At 42.6% G+C, this 18,886-nt stretch overlaps 1 protein-coding gene across 2 annotated transcripts in view; it reads right to left on the bottom strand.

The window, feature by feature from the left end:
* LOC306942798 (uncharacterized protein) overlaps positions 1 to 10,899 on the bottom strand; it is a 63,538-nt gene extending 52,639 nt beyond the window's left edge. For both annotated transcript variants that reach the window (XM_079528895.1, XM_079528896.1), the window contains exons 1-3: positions 10,735 to 10,899; positions 335 to 442; positions 153 to 219 (exon numbers count right to left, since the gene is read on the bottom strand). In XM_079528895.1, coding sequence (XP_079385021.1) covers positions 153 to 219; positions 335 to 442; positions 10,735 to 10,736 — 177 coding nt within the window. In that variant the 5' untranslated portion in view covers positions 10,737 to 10,899. The remainder of the gene's footprint in view (positions 1 to 152; positions 220 to 334; positions 443 to 10,734) is intronic.
* Between the last annotated feature and the right edge of the window lie 7,987 nt (positions 10,900 to 18,886).

Below are 18,886 nucleotides of genomic sequence, written 5' to 3'. Positions count from 1 at the left end.
TCAAGATTGTTCAAAAATATCAGATGTACAAGCTTGCAGCGCTGCACAAAGTGACACACTGTGAGCATGTATATCTGTTATTTTTGAATAGCCAGTGCATCTGTGTCAACTAAAATGACAGATGATTTTGCGGTTTCAATGGGTGAACTTACCCCCGGGACAATGTCTTTGTAAAGGTATAGTATAATCTTGACCCGACGAGCAGATTCTTCATGAAAGCTGTTGGTGAAAGCATGGGACACTAAGTACAAGTATTTATGCAAAGGAAAAGGAAATTAGCAATAGGAACCACAATGGTGGAACGGTGGAATGGTGGTATTTGCGGCAAACCCACCTGAATTTAACCATTTCTTTGTCAAAGGTGATGTTGAGCTTCTTGCCTTTTTCAACCTGAATCTCAATGCAGACAGAGTGCCTCTTATCGTACCACTTGGCTGGATACCTACAAGATAAAGAGCATGCAATGACATTAACACTTTAATAAACCTTGCCACAATTTTGCCTTCTTGTGAATTGTAAAAACAAATGACAAAAAAGTGAATTCATCATGTACTGTATGCTACATTCATACAGAATGCTAGTGCCAATAGCCACTTTCGCCGGAGCTCCACTGACTGTGTTGTGTTGCGTCGCGTTTGGACGTCAAAAAAATGAACCGGGGCGTATTGGTCCCAGCATTACAGTCTTTAGAAACATTCAACAGTTAAGAATTAATTGAAAATTCTGTGGTTCTATCATTGGTTGGTTTTCTGTGAATGTAATGCGGCCCAGAAATGCACTTGTGGGTCGGTTAAAAAGTCCCCCCCAACGTAGCCACAGAAACATCTCTGCTTTTGCATGTGATGTGACAGACAAGACAAGTGCACTTCATTTAATTTTATTCTTCCTCATAAAAGATGCAATTGCTAATTGGCCCTTAAGGAATAGAATATGCCTTTTGCATTCTTTCTGTATATCAGCAAAATGTGTATGTGTATTGATGAATATTAAGATTCTATTTTCTTTTTAAATGCCGCTCATCAACTAACTGGTTAGTCGATCAATAAGGTTATCAATTATCAACTAATGAATTGATCGATAATTTGCATCCTTAACTAAAAGGGAATACATGATACAGACCACCTGTACAGGACAGGTGCGGGCTGGTCATTAGACAATGCCTGGCCATCAAAAACCATATGTATCGGGTTGCTATACAACAGCATCCAATTACACAGAATGCTCTGATGACAAGATGGAACCAAAAATTCAAAGCGAAAGATATTTGCATTTTCATCTGCAAACCCCTTCAATTTGAACAGTAAACAGACAAGACCTCCCAATTAACATTTCTCACACCTATGTCATGGTCAAATAGCTGTACTGACTACTGAGCTGTTGGCCCTCTGCATTGGATCTCTTAATAAGTTAAAACAAATTGTCTATCACTTAATATAAATGCACAGTAAATATGAATGAATATACTATTTCAATATACATAATATCTATCATCATCATCGATTTTTTTCAATCTGAAATCTGATAATAATAATAATAACTAGAAAGGTCTCACTTTTTCAAAATTGCAAAGTGTGGTTGCCGCAGTCGCTTACATATGCCCCTCCCACTAACATTGCCAGCCAATTACAATGTCACCTCAACCTTGTGATCATGCGCAAGTAATTTGGAGGGGATTTATCCCCCGAAAATCATGTTTTTGCACCATACGGTTAAGTTTTTGGCATTTGCGGCGCCCCCTATGGACGAAAAAAAGCCCTCCCAGTAATTTTGCCAGCAAATTACAATGTCACGTCACCCCTGTGATCATGCGTAAGTAATTCGGAGGGTATTTATCCCCCAAAAATCATGTTTTTGCGACAAACGGTTAGATTTTTCGCATTTGAGGCGCCCCCTATGGATGAAAATGGAATTGCTTTTGGCTCTGGGTTGAGTAACCCACCCGTGACAAGTGATTCAAATTTGGGATGGATTGGACATTCCGTTCGTGATTTGTGGCGTTTTTTGTAAAGTAGGCCCCGCCCACTAACTTCGGAAGCCGATTACAGCCAAACGATATGCACTATCAAAATTCCGCCGTTTGAGTTTATCGGAAAGGTCCAGAGATCACGTGTACAGATCTTTGTGAGATTTGGACAAAATCTGTAGGAGGAAAAGCAAAAAGTGTGTTTTGGACAAAATTCAAAATGGCGGAAAATCTATCATGGCGGAAATGGGCGTGGCCTATATTGGGAGATGCGTCATGACCCAAGGAATCCAGGTAAAAAGGAATTTTGCCAAAACGTAAAATGGGCTGTTATAGCGCCACCATGAGGCCGACCGATAACATTATAAGTTAATTAATTTTAGTAATTATTATGAACCTACTAGGGCTGCACGATTTTGCCTAAAAAAAACCTCGGTTTTTTTCTCTGAAACCTCGATTTCGGTTTCGATTTTTTTTCAGTAAAAGAAATGCATTGTCTCAAAATGTTTTTATTTTTTTTAAATGCAAACAAATGTGAATTTTCCTATTGGAATAAAGTCCAAACCTTAAAAGGATCCCTGGCTACAAGACAAATATGCCTTAAAACATTACACTTGCCCTCTATGAATAAAAATATCAATATTTTATTTCTTTCATAAATAGAGAATCTTTCAATCTATAGCGTGTGACAACGTGTACGTCACCAAGAGGGGGGCGGCGTCTAAAAAGCTAGGGACGGCCCCCTGGTGGGCATTAAATTCTAGCCCGCATCACTCAGAATAGAATGACGGTGGTATGTTTTTATAAATATTGAGCTCGTTCTTGGCGATAACATAGTGAACAAACACCAGGATGGATAGAAAGAACGTCGGGCCCAAATACATTACAAGGTCAAGGAAAATGTTGTGAACAAACACGGCTGTGCTTAGATACTTTGTTGAACGTTATGTCTCTGCGCCCGTGCGCCGATCCAAGTCATTCTACGTCTTTTTGTAAACTCGTCAATCTGGGTTCCTTGATGCTGTCTCCATGCTGGAAAGCTGAACATCTAATTCCGTTTTCTGGCTCATTTCCTCGACGCGACCTGCTGTGGCACTTATTTACTGAGCAAGTCTGCACCATTGTGAGGTCAGTTTAGAAAAAGAACGTATACAAGCATACGGATGGTCGCTCAATGTAAACAAACCAGACAAGCCAGCAAGTATGGCGGAAGCTACCACGTGACACATATGTTGACGCCCCCTCCAGGAGATTTTGGTACACCCTATAGGGACTGCTCCCATCACAGGTTGATATATGTCCATGTGTGGTATAGCCCTATAGAATGCATATGCTAATAAAAACAACTTAAAACTTCCTAAGAATAATATGAGCATCAAAGCAATATTTAAATACTTTTTATTAGCATGTGCATTCCATACATTCCCTGGGGCTGGACCACACATGGACTGGACATGTCATATGACATCCTCAACTTGCGACAGGAGCTGTTCCTATTGAGTGAAAGATAAACAGTGTACACTACCCAACTTTATTTGATGAAACAAATATTTAAGGTGTTTTTATTTTTAGTTATAGAGGGCAAGTATAGTGTTTTAAGGCATATTTGTCTGGCCAGGGATCCTTTTAAACAAAGAAAGATAAATCCCCTTTGGGATTAAACAAGTGAAAACGTTTACAATAATGTCCAAATTAATTCTTAAAAAATAGCCAATTTAATGTTTAGGTGCCCACTCTTCCTGCACCCTTTTGCAATGTGTAATGCCACTGAATCTGTAGGCCTAATCGTTTTCCATTGTGATTCTGTCTCGTCATATGGGCCATGTGAAAAATAATGATGCCACAACTCTTTTCAACTTGTGACAGCTGATGCTTGTACTGTGAAGGCAAAAGTTTCTGAACGTCTCATCCTCCATTTTTACGCGTGCTGAAAATAGCCGATCTACTAGCTCACAGCGTGTTGCGGAGGCGACGCGTCGTGAGCTTGCAGATCAGCTATTTTTTAGCACGCTGATGCAACAGGTCGTACGGCGAAACATAAGACAGGCTTCCCCTTTGTTTTTAGCCGATTCGACGTACAAAGTCAACACAGAGTCAGACACACATGGCTATTGGCTCCTCGATGCAAAATAAACAGTGTACACTACCCAACTGTACGATAATAAGGGACAGTAGCTCGGGACACGCTATTGATATTAAAGCTTCATGTTCTCCAGCACCCACTCGCTGCTTAGCTCTGGTCCATAGCCCTAATGCTAGGGTAGAATTAGCATTAGGGCTATGGACCAGAGCTACTCGCCGCTATGCCTGTCCATTCTACTCCAGGCGCTGGAACAAGCCACTCGTGCTGCCGTCTCCCACAGGGACCGACCCTCCACTATGTCGGAACTAAAACCTGTCCCCGTAAAAAGTCGGTGCCTGTGAGACGGCAACAACACGAGCGTCCCAACCTGCTCCAGCACCCGGAAAACAAATACAAGCACAGCGATGTGTGCAAAGCGCGTGTGCATCCCCTTTTTACAACTTTTACAACGCTGAGTAATTTGCTCCACATCTGAAACGGAGAAGCCGAACCATTTCCAGACGACAGACATTGTCTTGCCTATTTTAGCAACTAAATCCTCGTTCCTATCGCTCCCCGTGGCAGACATGCTAATGCTGCTTTCAGGTTTTCTCTCTGCGCGGCAGTGAGAGGAGGAAGTAACTACGGTAGCCCGGCAGCCTGCAGGCGAGTGCGAGAGAGATTTACCTAGTTAAAGGGAAAAACGATTTTCGATTTTCTTTTTTTGTCATCGTCCAAATCCAAAAATCGCGATTTCGATTAAAATTCGATTAATCGTGCAGCCCTAGAACCTACCCTCCAAGTTTTGTAACTATGGAACACTGGAACACTGGAAAAAAGTACAAAAAGTTAAAGTATAAAGAATTGTAAAAAAAATAATAATATAAGCATAAATGACTGCATAAAGCGGAACATGTTTAAGTTTGAACTACATTTCTAGCATAAAGTATGTGGAAGTAGTATGATGCCCAAAAAGTGGCAGAATAAAGTAAGTAAAGTTATAACTGTGTCTACTAATGATTTGTAATGTACTAGAATTTCGCCGCCCTTCGGGCGGCTCATCCTAGTTCCGTTGCAGCGCAATGGGAAGAAGGAAATTGCGAGATTTGACAGACTCCACTTCATGTTTCAGCTGTGTTTTTAAACCCAGTATTGTGCCCTTCACATGTAGTAACGGATGGGTATTATTATTATTTGTTGTATTTTATTTTCACATCAAAGCAAATTAAATTAAATTAAAATAAGCACACATGAAACTGCTTTTTACTGGATAAACTATCAGTGTTCTCCTAAATCTGTCACTCTTTGTCAACTCAGCACGTGTTGACAACGCATTGTAAACAGAAGCAGTGTGTGTGTCACACCAAAAGTGGTAACCTATAGAATCCTGTACATAGAAGCATCACGCAATTGCCTATGTGTTCAAGTTATATAGGGTGAAAACCGTGAAATGCACAGGCTCATCTTACATCGCGGCTGGCTGCCACTGCAGGCAACATGCACATTTCCAAGAAAGTTTCAGGGCACACTACTTTGTCTAACAATGTGGATTAGAGTTTGCTCACTTTTCTGCAGGTCAATTTGAGAAAAAATTTAAGGACTGGAAAGCTCTGTCTTTCTCTATCTCTCTCCCTTTCTCTCTGTCTCCCTCCCTCGCTGGGGTGAAGACGTGTGTGCTCTCTCTCTCTCTCGCTCGCTAGGGTGTGTGTGTGTGTGTGTGTGTGTGGGGGGGGGGGGATTAGTTGCGCTGCCTTCGACAGTGCTATACTTCTCCAGCAGCGGTGCAGAACCGAGAGAGTGACACATTCTTTTGGATGTAAACTGCGCAACTTTTAGCTTTAAAGATCGGATTCTGTACCGGTGTATCGCACCGGTGCTACAAAGTGAATTTTACAACTCGCACGGTGATATTTTAAGTCGCAAATGCGAGTACCTAGTCGCACTGTCGAGCCCTGTGTAGTGTAGTGCCATTTGCGCTGGATCGCGAGGCGATCCAAAATCCCCCCGCACGCACACACACACGTACGTAGCTGTTTGTTGTTGCAGCGTGCGCGTGTGCGTGTAGTGTTGGTGTTGTTGTTCTTATCCATATATGCGCCTCGGTTTGTCCCGCTTGTACCACGCCAGGTGTCGACGCGGTCGTGTGTGCATTATTTTAACTGTCCAAGTTAGAATCAGTGTGTGCGGTGTGTAGTTCTTCTTCGTCTACTTTTGGTATGTGTGTGTCACGTGGTGGGCTTTGAGAAAATGGGAGAGGGAATGTAGTGTTGCCAGGTCCGCGTATTGTAAGCGAGTGGTAGTGTGTGTAAGTAGCGTGTTGAATGGCATTTTTTCTGTGCTTGTTTTCATAGACGTGGCAACAAATTAGGCGGGGGTGTCGGTGCTTGTGGCGTGTTTGTGTTTATTATTGATATTGATATTGTTTGCGAGTGTGGACGGGAGGCGGCTTTAGTGGCAGTGCAATGACAATTTGTACGCGGGTGGTGTTGAGTGTGGGCGTGCGGCGCGACATGAGGAGATAGCGGCCGAACGACGCGGAGGGTAAGTGTGTGACGTCTTAGTGTGTTGTTGCAGTGTGTGTTGCTCCTGCTTCGGCACCCAGCGTGTCAGTGACGTAGTAGCTGGTGACTTTGGGTCCCTTTTCCTGGGTTGGGTACACCTTTTCAAATGTATAATAGATGAATAATGCTTTACAATGTATTCTTGATTCATTAAGAAAAGGTAAAAAGAAAAAAATACAACATCAATGGATATGAAAGCATTAATGTATTCTTTAAGTATTTTTTTAAAGTTTTTCTTTAAATGTTTTTTTTATGCTTTTTTAAAAGTTAGTTTTTTTTAGTTTTAAGTTTTTTTAAGTTTATTTTTAAGTTCTTTAAGGTTTTTTTTAAAGTTTTTTTTTTAAAGTTTATATTAGAGTTATAGTGTTCCTATTGGTGGTGTAAGTCCATAAACAAAATTTCAGGACTGTATCATGCTGCAAACAAGAGTTATAGCTGTGTAAAGGCCAGCCAATAGGAATACAGAGGCTTAAGCAATTAAGCCATTGCAGCTTGTTCCTCTTGATGGTCTACGTCCATGTAACAAAGTTTGAGGCTGTAGCATGTTGTGAACAAAAGTTAGAGCTGTGTAAAGGCCAGCCAATGGGAAGACAGAGGGGCGGGGCTTAAGCAATTAAGCAATGAAAGCGTGCTCCTATTGGTGGTCTAAGTCCATGGAGCAAGTTTCAAGACTGTAGCATGCTGCAAACAAAGGTTAGAGCTGTATAAAGGCCAGCCAATAGGAATACAGAGGGGCGGGGCTTAAGCAATTAAGCCATTGCAGCTTGTTCCTCTTGATGGTCTACGTCCATGTAACAAAGTTTGTGCGTGCGTGTGCATGCATGCGTGTGTCTGTGACTCTGTGTGTAGAGCCTAATTGCACAAATAGCAGACCTACAAGCTGCGTGCGTGCGTGCGCATGCATGCGTGTGTCTGTGACTCTGTGTGTAGAGCCTAATTGCACAAATAGCAGACCTACAAGCTCACAAGGTTTCACAGAGCAACTCATTGAGATCTTGTAACACTAATGTCAGCCCTGTAATTAAGCCCTTATATGTCTCAGCTGTGGGAGAGTAAAACAGTCCCAGCACTATGACTGGGAGATTTCAATGGGCCTCAACGCGAGAAACCTATGCCCGAACAAATTGCTCTATCGCAAAAAGTAAAAGTCGAATGCAAATATTTTTGGCAACTGGCAATAACTAGTGTGTGCTCGCTGTTGCGAGCCCACAATAAATATAAACTGGCAATAACTAGTGTGTGCTCGCTGTTGCGAGCCCACAATAATAAAGAAAGTGTTATAATTACAAGTCTGGTTACAATAAAAATAGTCTGGTTGGGCAACCACACTAATAAAGTGTTACAGTTACAATAGTCTGGTTGCATACACTAATAATAAAGTGTTACAATTACAATAGTCTGGTTGCCCTTTGGGCAACCACACTAATAATAATAATAAAACTTTATTTGTATAGCACCTTTCATGACATGAAATGCAGCTCAAAGTGCTTTACAGAGCAATGGAGAAAAAAAAGAAAAGCAAGGCATAAACATTAAAAAGAAACAAGAGCAGTAATGCAATACAGTGAGGACATGAATAACAAAAAAATTAAAAGATCAATTAAAAGCAAGAGTGTAGAAGTGAGTCTTGAGCTGCGCTTTAAAAATGTCTACAGAGGCTGCCTGTCGAAGGTACAGTGGGAGTTTGTTCCACGCCGTCGGCCCGAGAGCTTTATAAACAAGTAAAATAATTTTAAAAACAATCCTAAAAACAACTGGAAGCCAGTGCAGTGAAGCCAAAACTGGAGTAATATGTTCTCTCATCTTAGTTCTAGTTAAAACTCTGGCTGCTGCATTTTGGACAAGTTGTAATCTGTCAGTTGTTTTCTTAGGCAGTCCAGAAAAAGGTGCATTGCAGTAATCAAGCCGAGAAAAAACAAAGGCGTGGATTAGCGTTTTTGCATCGTCCAATGACAAATAGGCTCTGATTAGGGGGGGTGGGAGGGGAGCTGCACCACTCGGTTCACACGGGTGTGATTTTTGTTTCCACCGGGAAAAAATACTTTGTTACTCCACTGCGCCTTCTAACGAAAAAACGCCAAAAAGTACCGTTTATACGACTACTGTGCACATACTAGGCTATCCATTCTTACAATCATTGCTGTTTATTCAACAAGGAACATGTATAAATACTAGGCAATATTAATATTACACACACACACACACACACACACACACACAGATTATATGCTCCAGATGATTCCAGCCATCTAAATTGCTAGCGGCCGAATAGATATAGCATGCATGAAGCAATCAGGGCCACACACACACACAACATACAGTCATACACCCCAGAGCCTTTCTATTAGATGGCTCTGATACACTAACTAACGCCAGAAAACGGCCTGGCCAATCAGCAGCAGCTAGAAGCTAGAAGCTGCTGCTAGAAGCTGCTAGAAGCTGCTGCTGATTGGCCAGGCCGTTTTGTGGCCGGGCATCAAGTCTGCCTGAGAGTTCCCAGATGGGAGCAGGAGGGGGGAACCCAGTGTACTCTCTGCTGCCCCATCTGGCGGAGTCAGGTTACTGATACACCCCCCCTCCTCACTTTGCTAATGTTAGCTGCCCGGCTTGCAGATGTAATGTTATATAGCAGGGAAACATGGGCCCTTGTACCCTCTTTTAAGGGGTACAAGTAGCCCCTCTCGGAACCCCCCGGTTTAGCTCTTGTCTTTCGCTACCCCGGAGGGTCCCTTACCATCGGTCAAAATATATATGGTAATTAGAGAATGCAGACGGACTTGGCCTCGCATATGTCCTTGCTGCGCTGTTTGAGTGATGGTTATAGGTCTCTAAAGAAGCATATATCGGCAATAGGAGACAACGGAGACAACGGAAACCTCAGCGAACGGCGCAGAAGCCGTTAAGTATTTTTACTTTGTTAGACCGTTTTGGCAGCTCTGAAATTCTCTCTTCCTCACTTCCCATGTCCCGCCTCCCACGACACAACAGCATTATAAACATCGTGCATGTATGCGGTCGGCCAATCAGAGGCAGTAACTAGGACGTGCAGCTAGCCAGCCACCGCTCGGGAGGCGGGACATGGGAAGTGAGGAAGAGAGAATTTCAGAGCTGCCAAAACGGTCTAACTAAATACTTAACGGCTTCTGCGCCGTTCGCTGAGGTTTCCGTTGTCTCCTATTGCCGATATATGCTTCTTTAGAGACATATAACCATCACTCAAACAGCGCAGCAAGGACATATGTGAGGCCAAGTCCGTCTGCATTCTCTAATTACCATATATATTTTGACCGATGGTAAGGGACCCTCCGGGGTAGCGAAAGACAAGAGCTAAACCGGGGGTCCCGAGAGGGGCTAGGGTACAAGTAATGCTTTATTGGGTTGTCCACTCACAGTCTTTGTATGGAGTCGTTTGAAATGTACTGTAATTCTGCAAACTGTTAATACAATTTTCAATCAATCAATCCCACACTCCTAACGTTAGTTGTGGACCCAGAAAGGGAACCACTGCTAACCTGAAAAGAGAGGAAGAAAGAATCCCAATGAATGAATTAATTAATTAAGTGGTGCCACCGGCTAGCCAGTCCAAGCTGATAAGTAACGCTAGCTAGCCACCCTCCATATGAGCCATGCGGTTGCACTAGCCGTTATCGAAAAAACTCTACGAGTCTAAATGTTGGGCTACGGTTGCACCTGATCCATTATAGAAATCACGTTAGCAGCAATATTGATCAACTTAACGTTTTACTTAGCCCCTCTTGGAACCCTCGTAAAAGGTTTCTGACATTCCAAATGTCAGAAACAAATGTCAGAAACCTTTTACGAGGGTTCCAAGAGGGGCTACGTTTTACTCACATCTTGGTTGGCGTCAACAGCTTCATTTCCCCCACTTCCACCCGGCGGTCGCGGGTACGGTTGCTGTGGTTAGGCATCGTGTTACTATATTTACCAGGACAGAAATGCGGTTGTTCCGTGCCTTTGGTGCTTTACTGCTTTGTTAAATTACAATAAATCAGGATACAAACCGAGCTTGGCTAGCGAGCTAACCGTTACCTTACATTAAACTACCTCCCACGAGTCCCGCCTTTGGTCAAATATCATTATACCATATTCTCCAACAATACGCCAAAACAAACAAAAAACACACTTACATGATGTCTCGGGTTGTGCGTAAATCTTCTTTTTCCCCTACAGACACAACAACAAGGCTTATTTCTATCTGACAACTATTCTAAATGATTGTTTACTTCAATTTCAGTTCCACGTTATTCGGCGCTGTGAGTGTGCGGTGGAGTGACCAGTGTTTCTTTGGCGAATCTCTAAGGGCACTGTTTTTTTTGCAAATCTAAGCTAGCAAATATAAGACTTCCGGTGGACGATCTCTTCAAAATAAGAGTACCCTCTAGAGTATTGAAAAAAAATATTAATTTGCACATTAAAACTATAAATTAAGCATTTAAACGATGCTATAAGACACACATTATGTTTCTGTGTAAAAATAAGTAATAAGTAATGTTTCTGTGTAAAGATAAGTTATCTAATATATGTAAACGACATGACTTCAGCTTGTGACTGCAACTTGTTCCTGTTCGCAGATGACTCAGCACTGCTGGTCTCGGACAGGGACAAACTGCAGGTTGAAAATGCCCTCAGCTCTGAACTCGGTAGAATCTGCACCTGGCTCGCTGATAACAAACTATCTTTACACCTGGGAAAAACTGAATCCATTCTCTTTGGATCTAATAGTAATCTCAGCAAGGCAAATGGCTTCTTGGTTAGAGTGGGTGACAATGTTATCACACGTAAAGATGAAATTACCTACCTATAGGTTCCATCCTGGAGGCTAATCTTTCCGGTGATAAAATGGCCACCAACGTAATCAAAAAAGTCAACCAAAGAACAAGATTCCTTTACAGGATCTCCTCACTGGTCGACAAAAACACCTTGAAGACCTTAACAGGAGCCCTTGTACAAGGCTTCTTTGACTATGCATGCACCTCCTGGTACCACAGCACCTCAAAGGCCCTTAAAACTAGGCTCCAGACCTCCCAAAACAAACTGGTCAGGCTCCTACTTGGCCTCACCCCCCGAACCCACCTCACCCCTGCCCACTTTGACAGACTGGCATGGCTTAGGGTCGGCGACAGAGTACAGCATCTTGCAATGGGTCTGGTCCACAAGATTCGATACTCCACCAAGATACCCATGTACCTGTGTAGATACTTCCTTAATGTTAACGAAGTCCACACCCACAACACCAGAGGGAGTGCAACGAACCATGTTCAACCCAGATTCGGCACAAACAAGGGACTAAATTATTTTCGCTCCTATGCCACCAAAATGTGGAACGCCCTACCAACAGTCATTAAGACATGCAAATCCCTTGACTCCTTCAAAACCGCTCTCAAAGGGCACCTACGGATGGCTGCAATTCGAAACTGGCCCCCGTAAAATCTGAATCCCCCCCACCGCCCCCCCCTTTTCCCCTCACTGTATATGTTTCTTTTCCCTTTTTACCTCCATTATGATGAATTCCTGTACTGTTCTTTGTCTATATAGAAGTGTCTATTTGTATGTCTCTTAATGTTTTGATGAATTGAACATGGTGGACCCTGTTGTAAACAAGTGTAATGCTTAATTGGGTCGTCCACTCACAGTTAACAGCCTTTGTATTGAGTTTGTGCTTGAAATGTACTGTAATTCTGAAAACTGTTAATAACATTTTCAATCAATCAATCAATCTAAATCGATAAATGCTATTCACTGGAGTGCATGGACTTTATAAAGTGGACGCTGGACAAAAATCCCTTCTATGTATCGACTAGTGATACGCACATGTCCGGGGAGACCTCCTCTACAACACCACACCGTCCACTAAGCAGCAGAGGTGTAAAAAAAAGAATTGGCACGCCATACAGCGAGGTCAGAGGTAAAAAATATCCCATTTCCAGACTAAAGTGGACTATAGTGGACACTGGACCAAAATCCCTGCTATGTATCGACTAGTGTGACATACGCACATGTTCGGGGAGACCTCCTCTACAACACCACACCCTCCGCTAAGCAGCAGAGGTGTAAAAAAAAATTGGCACGCCATACAGCGAGGTGAAAGGTAAAAATAGATCCCATTTCCAGACTAAAGTGGACACTGGACAAAAATCCCTGCTATGTATCGACTAGTGTGACATAACGCACATGTCCAGGGAGACCTCCTCTACAATACCACACCCTCCACTAAGCAGCAGAGGTGTAAAAAGAAATTGGCACGCCATACAGCGAGGTCAGAGGTAAAAAATATCCCATTTCCAAACTAAAGTGGACGCTGGACAAAAATCCCTTCTATGTATCGACTAGTGTGACATACGCACATGTCCGGGGAGACCTCCTCTACAACACCACACCCTCCGCTAAGCAGCAGAGGTGTAAAAAAAAAATTGGCACGCCATACAGCGAAGTAAAAGGTCAAAAAATATCCCATTTACAAATTAAAATGGATTAAAGTGGACACTGGACAAAAATCCCTGCTATGTATCGACTAGTGTGACAGCCGAATCTAAGCTAGCGAATATAAGACTTCCGGTGGACGATCTCTTCAAAATAAGAGTACCCTCTAGAGTAAACTGAATCCATTGATAATCATAATGTTTAAGCAACGGGTGCTAATGTTATTACATTTGTCTTTACGCAGCGTACCTTCCGCACTTCCACTTGACTTCCTCCTTACGCTGGACACACATGACTCCAACAAACTGCAGCGGCCCCACACAACTCAGGTCAGAATGAAGGCTTTATAGATGCAGAGTCTGTAACACAGCCAATCATGGCTAGGGCGTGCCGCGTGGACATAAACATCGAATGGGGAGGAAGGGGCAGGTCCAGAGGATGGACCTGTCAATCTGCATCAACGTCTGTTCTCAGCCACTTCACACTCACCATCAGCACCACACCCATCTCTCCAACATTCATTCATCATACAGCGCCAAGGGTTCCAACCGACATACATATGCCGATTTGCTCAGATACATGACGTAAATTCTCCATTCATTGTCAATGGCATTTTTAATGTTTGTTTAAAAGCTGGATATAGCCCCACAATAATATGGCAGGCCGTAACAGCAGTGAAGCCAGGGAGTGTGATAGAAGCATCAGATGCTAACTCTGTTAGCCATGTTTCGGCACAATTATAAATGTATTCCTGGTCCATGTGCTGAAATTAACACACGCTAGGAGATCATCCAAACTGGTCATAGTTTTTGCCTTACAGTGAGAGATCTTACATTTGCCAAAAGGATTAAAGGCAGTGGGAGTTTATTTCCATGTTTTCTTGATCTTTCAGCTCTGGTTCCACGGGTGGTAAGGCTGTCGTGGAACCTCAAGACTGCGATTATGTCTCCTCTATTCCACTGTCCCCGCCGAGACAAGGGGGTTTCTGCTACAGCCCACTACATATAAGAAACTCTGGACATTTCTTTCAGTTTCAGTTTTTCCATTTCCCATCTGATGTTGTGTGGGAGTTCTGACTGCTTCAGTTTGTACTTACTAACTGCTAGCATGCATAATGTCTTCAGACTAGGATTTAAATCTAACATGAACAGTTGAGTGGGTCGATGTTCATTCAGTGAATGTCTTCCAACCAATTTGTGTCGTCCAAAGAGGATGATGCGATCTCTCACCACGCAACAGCAAATTGAATACTGGCCATTTCCTTTGTGCTTCACCAACTTCCAGGAGAAGGTCTCTGGATTGAATTTCCACAGGCAAATGAATAATGCGATCCTGGTTTGGCCACCAAATATGTACAGCTCTCCATTGTAGGCAAAGGCTGAATGATACATACGTCCTTCTGGAAGGAGCTGTGGCGTAGGAATGCTCAGCCAGTGGTTGGTCTCTGTGTCAAACACACTAATGTTATTGTGGGGTAAATAGTTTTCCTTGTTTTTGCCCCCAAATACAAACATCTTTGTCCCAATGATGGTGGAAGAGTGTCCTGAGGAAGAAGTTGGGGGAGTGCCTCTGGTGTTAATTAAAGACCAGACCATTGCGGTGGTGTCCAACTTATAGATGTCATTAGTAGTGTTGCTAGGCGATGTTATGCTGTACTCTCCATGGATATATATGACCTTCCCTAAGACACAGGTTGAGTGGTATTCCATCTTCTTTGGAACATTCCCAGAAACCCTGGGATTGAACCATATGTGGGTGTCGACATCAAATGCATGAAGAATTGTAGTATCTAAACAATGTAATTCCATTTGCTGATACATCGTAGTCGACCCTCCTTCACAAATGTAGATGGATTTTTCTATAAGCATAGCTGATCTGCACCAGTGCACCTCAGGGAGCCATTCTCCTCTTTCAGATGTCATAGGGGGCAACATAAACCAGTGCAGAGCCAGTGTGTTGAAGACATGCACTTCAATCCCATCATTCACGTCCTCGTTCAAGTTTTCTCCAAAGCAGTAGACCTCGTGTCCAACTACCACAGCACCATAGAAGTATTTACGTTTTCTTTCATTCCGATATACCATCCAGTGAAACATTTCACTGACCAACACAAATCAGCCCTGATAACTAATTTACAAGAGGAGGTTGTGGGACATGTCAGTTTAAAGGACAGTTAAATGGTTGTGTTGATGCTGTTGTGAGGTCATGTCATGATGTCATGACATGACATCATGACATGGGGGGGTAGATGTGAAAGCGTTGTAGGTAGCAGCACTAACCTCTAGTCTATCTAAACTAATCCAATATATACAATTGCCAAGTTGTGTCACCTTGCGCTGTGATTGGCTCAGCTTTGCATAACGTTTGTGCCACATGAGAGAGGGGGGAGAGAGACAGGGTAGAAAGGATGGAGAAGTAGAGAGAGAAGGGCGTATAGGGGAGCGAGAGATGGAGAGAAAGAGAGAGAGAAGGGTGTAACAGACCCCGGGACGATGAAACCTTTATTTTGAAGGGTATAGCCGGAAGCAGAAGCCGGGTTGTTCCTGCTGCCACAAGAGGGCTATTTAAGTCTGGCTTAGTGACAGCATGGGAGGAAATGTTTGCTACAGACAGCATGGAAGGGAATCGCACAAACAAAAGCAGAAATGTTTGTGCGATCCACATGAGAAACTTGTCATATAACTTTTAAGACACAATTAACCTTGAGATGGACTAACTGTCCACAACTCAATGAATTAGTGCCAGGCTGGAAAGGTGGGAAAATGTATTGTTTGTTTTCTTTATACTGTGCACTATGGATGCTCAGGTGGTCTTGTTTACAGATTCTTGTATTTAGTTATGTGATTCAGGAAGGAACACAAAAGAAAACGATATAATACAGACCACAAATAGCATATTCCAAATCATCATAAATCATAAATATACCAAATTAACCAAATACAAAATAAAAATCACACCTGTTTGAAGTGAGGGGCACTCAAATCATCATACATCATCAAGAATGGTGGTCCCTTATTGGCCAAGGGTTCCCACCGACATACATACTGTATGCCGATTTGCTCAGACACATATGGCGTAAATTCTCTGTTCATTGTCAATGGCATTTTTAACACAAACATTAAAAGCTGAATATAGCGCCCCTCAATAATATGGCAGGCCGTAACAGTGAAGTCAGGGGGTGTGATAGAAGCATCAGATGCTAACTCTGTTAGCCATGTTTCGGCACAATTATAAATGTATTCCTGGTCTCTGTGCTGAAATTAACACGTGCTAGGAGATCATCCATCGTGGTCACGTTTTTTTCCTCACACAGAGAGGGATCTTACATTTACCAACAGGATTAAAGGCAGTGGGAGTTTATTTCCATGTTTTCTTGACCTTTCAGCTCTGGTTCCACGGGTGGTAACTAGTAAGGCTGCCGTGGAACCTCAAGACTGCGATTCTGTCTCCTCTATTCCATTGTCCCCGCCGAGACAAGGGAGTTTCTGCTACAACCTGGACATGTCTTTCCATTTCAGTTTTTCCATTTCCCATCTGATGTTGTGTGGGAGTTCTGACTGCTCCAGATTGTACTTAACACTTTGATTGCTACAGGATCTCGGCAGGCCTATTTTGATGTTGCTACCGTTTAACATTGCACAAAGGCCTTGTTCGGGGGCCCACAGCAAAATGTTCTCTTATAGCGAGAATCACACGCATACATCAAAAGAAAGCTGAACTTGTCCACTTCAATTTAAAAAATACATTTAGATTTTACCATGTTCCATTCTGGAGATATTGACCTTTTTGCAACACCTGCATTTGCCTGGAAGTGGTTATCTTGAACAGCGAGCAGAGTTATGGATGGTTTAAAGTCAGAGACATTGACAGGCAGATATAAAATTGAACCCAATAAATATCCTATACATCCTATACACCGAATGAAAGCCATGAATGTGTACTTTTACGAGGAAAACAGTATACATTGATCCCATCTACAGTTAGACAGTAATTGGTTATTGAATGCAGCTTGTGCCCACCAGATAACTTCAGAGAAGACATGGACGTGAACTCCTCAATATTCACAAAATAAGGCCTATAGCGACATATAAATACTATATACCGTATGAAACAGAAGACTCTCTGCTTTCATAAGAAAAAAATCACACCCGTGTGAACTGAGTGGTGTAAGGTTTTATATAGCATGATCAGCTGTGGTCTGACGTAATGTCTGACGTCCGATGTGAGGTATTATATAAGGTAAGGTATTATATAGCCTGATCAGCTCTGATCTGACGTAATGAAATCACACCCGGATGTGATTTCACAACTGGCTTTTTTTGTGCAGAAAAAATGACCATGGTTGCTACGGTCATCCAGTTCACCCGGGTGTGATTTAATTACGTCAGAAATTATTTTGAACATAGCAACCATGCTCATTTTTTTCTGCACACAAAAGCCAGTTGTATGAGTGGTTTACACCACTCAAAAACTTCTACTGTAGTAATAATAAAAATCACACCCATGTGAAGTGAGTGGTGCAACTCTGTCCCATATTCTGTTCTCTGCTTATTCAATACAGCGCGCTATATACGGACTGAGGCAGAAAGTCATGTAAACCTTTTATTTACAGTTTGGTCTGTAAACTTCTACTGTAATAATAAAAATCACACCCCTGTGAAGTGAGCGTTGCAACTGTTCTGTACTTATTCACTACAGCTCGCTATATACGGACTGAGACAGAAAGTCATGTAAACCTTTTATTTACAGTTTGGTCTGTAAACTTCTACTGTAATAATAAAAATCACACCCATGTGAAGTGAGCGGTGCAACTGTTCTCTACAGTTGCGCGGTGCAACTGTAGAGAACAGTTGCAACGCTCACTTCACAGGGGTGTGGGGTGTTACATGACATTCTCCCTCAGTCCGTATATAGCGAGCTGTATTGAATAAGCAGAGAACAGAATATGGGACAGAGTTGCACCACTCACTTCACATGGGTGTGATTTTTATTATTACTACAGTAGAAGTTTTTTTCTTATGAAAGCAGAGAGTCTTCTGTTTCATACGGTATATAGTATTTATATGTCGCTATAGGCCTTATTTTGTGAATATTGAGTTCGGGTCCATGTCTTCTCTGCAGTTATATCTGGTGGGCGCAATGTGCATCCACCCAGTAACCAATTTATGACAAACTGTACATGGGATCAATGTTTACTCTTTTCCTCGTAAAAGTACACATTCAGGGCTTTCATTCGGTGTATAGGATGTATAGCATATTTATTGTTTATTGTTATATCTGCCTGTCAATGTCTGACAATAAACCTTCATAACTCTGCTTTCTTTAGATGAGGATGATGATGATGATGGCCTCGCCTAATCTATCTCACTGCTTTCATTGTTTTGATCGCAGTAACATTGGGGGGGGGGGGGGTCATGGGCACATTGGGCAGCAAAAGTCTTGATCCGTACGGCTATAAAAAGTCCCATTCCACCGTTCGGTTCAGAACTATAGTATAACGGTGAGACGCGTTGTCATCATCAGCTGATTTTGTTTTTCAAGCTAGTATAGGGGAAGTATAGGGGCATGCAGCATGGGGGCGATGGAGAAAAAAAAAAGCTTCACCCGGCTGTGATGTCGACGACAAGGAAAAAATGACTTCCACAGATCACAACACCACGGTTTAGGACGCGGAAAAGTTCGTTATACATTACACCCGGGTCGATTACGTCCCCGACGCGTTCATTGCGGTCTTATCACTACAATTATAATGAATAAAAAAGCGTTACAATCACACGTCCGAGCGATCTCCGATTATGACGGCTCTGCATGGCGATACGTGATCCACCAACGGAACACTGTCTGTTGTCATGGCGGCCC

This window comes from Electrona antarctica, assembly GCF_951216825.1.
Source record: "Electrona antarctica genome assembly, chromosome: 2".
Lineage (NCBI taxonomy): Eukaryota > Metazoa > Chordata > Actinopteri > Myctophiformes > Myctophidae > Electrona > Electrona antarctica.
Note: the sequence above shows the minus strand (reverse complement) of the source record. Positions and strands in the feature narration are given on the sequence as shown.